General features: G+C 61.9%; 1 protein-coding gene across 1 annotated transcript, besides 4 other annotated features; it reads left to right on the forward strand.

Moving 5' to 3' along the window:
• The first annotated feature begins 135 nt into the window (after nt 1-135).
• Nucleotides 136-166: a microsatellite.
• A 273-nt stretch (nt 167-439) lies between these two features.
• Nucleotides 440-463: a microsatellite.
• Nucleotides 464-1,343: 880 nt separating this feature from the next.
• Nucleotides 1,344-1,393: a microsatellite.
• A 492-nt stretch (nt 1,394-1,885) lies between these two features.
• Tco025E_09125 (mucin-associated surface protein (MASP)) lies at nt 1,886-3,565 on the forward strand (the record flags this gene model as incomplete). Its single annotated transcript, XM_029375951.1, has 1 exon — nt 1,886-3,565. The coding sequence occupies one exon, from the start codon at nt 1,886-1,888 to the stop codon at nt 3,563-3,565; it is 1,680 nt and encodes a 559-aa protein (XP_029223927.1).
• A 1,059-nt stretch (nt 3,566-4,624) lies between these two features.
• Nucleotides 4,625-4,658: a sequence feature (GA-rich).
• The last annotated feature ends 87 nt before the right edge of the window (nt 4,659-4,745 follow it).

Here is a 4,745-nt window from a genome sequence, read left to right on the forward strand (position 1 = left end):
GCTGGAGAGGAAAGAAGAGGATGCGTCGGCGCCGGGCCTAAACAACGCCTCCGCCGCACTTGCAAAGGGGGCTGCTGGCACAGTGCAGAGGGAGGCTGGCGGCGGCGACGGCGCTGTGCGTGGGTGTGTGTCTCGGCTGCTGCTGCTGCTTGCCCTGCTGGGGCTGTGGGGCACGACGGCTCTCTGCTGAGTGCAAGAGGGAGAGTGGATTTGTAACTCCTAGTGGAGAGTGCGCGCTGCGACCCATGCGGGTCTCTTCATTTATATATCCTGCTTTGTTTTCCTTCTTTTGCCTGTTCCCCTTCTTCTTTCCTATTTGGGCTTTGCTGGAACAACCAGCACCCCATGTTTTTTTTTGTTTGCTTCTCTAATGGTCGCTTGCTATACGCACTGCTATGGGCGGCGCACACTCCTCCCCCTCTTCTTTGCTGCTGCCGCCCACTCACGCACACACGCACACACAAACACGCGGTGCCGGCCGCACTGCTGTGCGTCGCACGGATTTTGACGCAACTGATGGGCTGAAGCGCAGGCCGAACTCCGCAGGAAATGTGCGAGGGATGTGTGGGCTCATGCAGCATGGGAGATGCTTTTTGTTTTCTTTTCTTCGTGCAGGTGTTAAAATATACACACACCCTCACCGTCCTCTTGTGCTGCTGGACGCGTGAGGTAAAGAAACCCCTGCCGAAGTAATTCTGTTTTATCTTCTTGTTTGTTTGTGTTTCCCCTGAGTCCTGCTGGACTTCCGCCTCTTTGTTTTGGGACCAGTTCTTTTTTGTTGGGGTAAATCACTGCGGCCCAATTTGAGTTTGTGCGCCGTGTTCGCCACCGCCGCTGCGTGTCTCCGTGCTCTGTTTCCCCCTACCGCCGCCGGCTGTGCCGCCGACACGCCCCCATTTCCTCCTCCTCCTTCCCGCTAGAGGCAACTTTAGTTTGCGGCGACGACGGCTCTTTTTTTGTTCTCCGCTGCGGCAGAGCAGCGGCAGGCTGTGCGGCGGGCTTTGGACCCGCCCCGTCCCTCCCGCCGCGTGCCTTGTTGGGCGTGCGCCGTGCGGCCGGCTTCTTAGTGTGTCTTCTCCCTCGCAGGACGGGGGCGTCGCAATTTGCCTGCGCCGTGCCGCTTGCTGCGGCGTGAGCGCGGGGCTCTCTTTTGCTCCTCGCCCCCACACTTCTCTGTGTGCGTGCGTGTGTGAAGGAAGTGCGGCCGCGAGGGGTTCGTCCGTCGCCCCCACGGAGGCGCGGACAGTTGCGCTGAGCCAAAACAAAAAAAAACCGCACGACGCCTGCGGGAGGCAGCGTCACTTCGCACGGCGTCCCGCATGATGCGTGCGCCCTGCGGCTGCGGCGGGCGCGGCGGTGCACGGGCGGGGCGCTTCGGTGGGGGCGGGGGCGGCTGCCGTCGGTGACGTTTTTTTCGCGGCGGCTGCGGGTGAGTGCCGCGTGGGGCTGCGTGGAGTCCGGCGAGAGACCCGCGGGGGGAGGGGATTTCGCGGGGTCGGGGAGCAAACGACGTGCTGCGCTGCGAAGGAGGGCGCGGGAGGGGCGGGGTGGGGGGCCGCCGGCACGTCCACTTCGTCCGCGTGTGTGTGTGTGGCGGGAGGGGGAAAAGGGCCCTTGGGCCCCGCTGCGGGCTATCGGGAGGGCACATGTGGAGGAACGTGCAAAAAAACTTCTTCTGCCGTTGCTGCTGCTTATTTTCCCTTAACGGGACGACAATGCCTCGATCATTCCTTCTTTATCTGTTTGCATGCGTGTTGGTCGAATGCACCCATTCCGCGGGCTGCTCATATCTGTGTGTGGTTTTTCTCCTCCCTCTATTTCTGCCCCTCTCATTGTTAGTCTCTCTGTGCGTACGTGTGTGTGTGCTGCGGTGGGAGGAGTGGCGATGGCTGGCCGTGCGCTGTTGGTGTGCGCCCTCTGCGTGCTGTGCTGCGCCGCCGGCGGGGGCTGGGCGGCGGAGGGAAACTACTGCACGAAGCGCGACTGGAGGGACTTGCGGGCCGTCGCGAAGGACATGAGCGATGCGGAAATTGCGGCGAAGTACTGCGGCCTCAAGCCGGCGTTTGTGCGGGGGCTTCGGGCGAGTCTGCAGGGCGATGAGGTGGTGGGGGATGTGTCTGACCACGGCGGAGGGAGCGGCGGTGTCGGAGTCGTTGCCGACGGCGGCCCCGCACAAACCACCGGAGCGAAAGGAAAAGGGGTGGAGGAAGGCGCGCAAAGGGAAACGCATGGCGCCGAGGTTTCGAGAGAAGAAGCGTCCGCGCACTCGGGGGAGCACGGAGGACTGGGCGGGTCACTGTCACGAGAAAAAGAGCTGTCGCCATCGCCATCGGGCGAAACGGAAGGGCACTCACCATCGGGTGCTCCTACTGGCGTAAAGGCCGCCGAAGGTCAACTTAGGACTTCGCTGGGCGGGCCAGGCGACGCTGAGACATCGCAAGGCAAAGGACAGACGGATAGCGGTCTGCAGGGGCCACCACAGGCAGTGTCTTCGACGGGGCCCGACGGCCAAAGAACGGTACAGGAGGAAAAGACAGTTGCACTTACTCCTGAAGAAGTTCCACCAACGAGAGCTGACGCCTCAGCAAGACAAGGTGATGAACACACTCAAGCCTTGAAGAATACATCAGACGCAAATGCCCAACAAACAACCGAAATCGCTCACTCTGGAACTCCCGATGTTGCTGCCGGCAGCCCTCAGGTGGAAGAGCCCCATAAAGAACTTCGCAAAGACACCACAGGGCCCGGTGTCGTAGTGCCATCGGCAGCGACGGCAGGGCAAACAGAGGGATCGCCGACACTAACAAAGCCGCCGACGTCAACTGAAGAGCCAGGGGAAACGGTTCAGAAGACGGCATTGGAGGAGACTCCTTTGAAGGAAAAAAGTGCCGAGGAGATTGTGCCCAGTGATGACAAGGACGGCGTTGAGGAGGAAGCTAAGCCCAAAGAAGATGTGCCGGCCCCAGCTGTCACAAGTGATACACCGGATGGAAAGGCAGTGGATGCACCTCAACCCACTGCCCCTTCGGGCGGCGGTGGCACTTCAGGCGAACAGACTGGAAAGAAGGCTGAGGCGATTGCCGAGGATTCTGCAGGGCCTGTTGCCGCAGCGGCCCCAGGAGCCCAACAGCAAGGTGTAGCTGCCGCTGGTGCACCGACGAGCAGCGACAAGGAACCGCCGCCAGCAGCAGAGGACACCGCCACTGAGGCCAGTCACGCAGCGACGACGACTGACGGTGGCAGCGGCAGCAGCCCCGCGGCGCAGCCGCAGCCGGCGAGTTCCGTGGTGACAAACGAAGCAGGCCAGACACAACAAAAGGAGCAGCCCGCAGTGCCCACCTCCCAAAGTCAAGCGGAAACGAGTGGCGAGAGAGGAGGAGAAGCCGCTCAGTCGGCAGCGGGGGAGGCTGCTCAAGCGGCGACCACCAACAATTCGACGAGTGCAGCGAAGGCGGCGCCCGGCGACAGCGACGGCAGCAGCACTGCGGCCACGCGCCCCGCCTCCCCCCTTGCGCTGCTTCTTTTGCTTGCGTGTGCGGCTGCCGCTGCGATGGTGGCCGCGTGAGGGACCGAATGAGAAGGAGAGGGCCGTGCACACACAGCTCCCCTTTTTCTGTTGCTTTCACGCCCTTTGTGTGTGTCTCCCTGCACGGACTCTCTCGCCCCTCGCCTCACCCCACGAGGCAGACAACACATAATGTGCTCGTATATATATACACAACTCCACTCATGCGGGCCTGTCGGTACCCTTCTTTTTGCACCCGACGAGCCGCTGCCGTCTTGTTTGGCCGCATGGGTACAGCACCGTAACTGTTTTTATCCTTTTTATTTTGTTTGTTGGTTTCCATTGCTTTCAGTGGGCGACCTCTTTCTGTCTTTTCCTGGACTGGGCTGTGCGGGAACAGAGAGAGAGTGTGTGTGTGTGCTGGCCGTCCCATTTGTTGCTGCACGTCCCCACTGCTCGGTGGACGCGCCCCGCAGGCTTCGGCTTCACCTCACTGGGTTTGTTTTGTGTGTGCTTTGGTTGAATGTGCCCATGCCACTGGCTGCTGTCGCGTGTGCGTGTGTCCCGCACCGTGTGGACGGGCCTCTATTTACCCCTCTCTCGTTGTGTGGCTGCGTGTGTGTACGTGCCTATTTTGTGTCTCTTCCTCCCTCGCATTTTTATTTTGGTTGGTGGTTGTTGTTTTTCAGCTGCAACGGGAGCCAACAGCAACAACTAAGAGAAAAAGAAAACCAAGGGAAGAAATTCTGGGAGGCGCGAGGAAGAAGTTGACGCTGCTGCGGGGCACCCCACGTCTGTCCTGTGGGCGGGGCGGCCTCCGGCGAGGGCGCGGTACGGTGGCGGCCGTCAGCGCGCGCGGTGGACCCTCGACAGTTCGGAGGAGGACACGCTGCTGGCGGGAGGTGTTCACGTCGAAAAGCCGATGCTGAACGACTTTATTCGGAGTTATTTTGGCCCGGGCAAAGGCGTGGAGGAGGAGCGCAACGTGCCGATGCGGGGGTTTGTTCGTGGCCCGGCGAGTACGTCGCGGACCCGGCGCTGCTCGAGGGCATCCTCAAGCTGCCGGCGTACCGGCTTTGTGCGGGGTGGGCGCGCGCCAGCACTGAGGGGCCGTCGCACGGCGGGGCGGCGTGCGGTGCGGAGGGGAGGGGAGCCGCGTGTTGGGGGCCGAGGAGGGCGAAGAGCCGCAGCGGTGGTTGTGTGCCCTCCACCGCGTGGGGAATAATGACTGCGGTGCTGT

Source organism: Trypanosoma conorhini (genome assembly GCF_003719485.1).
Source record: "Trypanosoma conorhini strain 025E chromosome Unknown Tco_14.4_contig_00987, whole genome shotgun sequence".
Classification (NCBI taxonomy): Eukaryota; Euglenozoa; class Kinetoplastea; order Trypanosomatida; family Trypanosomatidae; genus Trypanosoma; species Trypanosoma conorhini.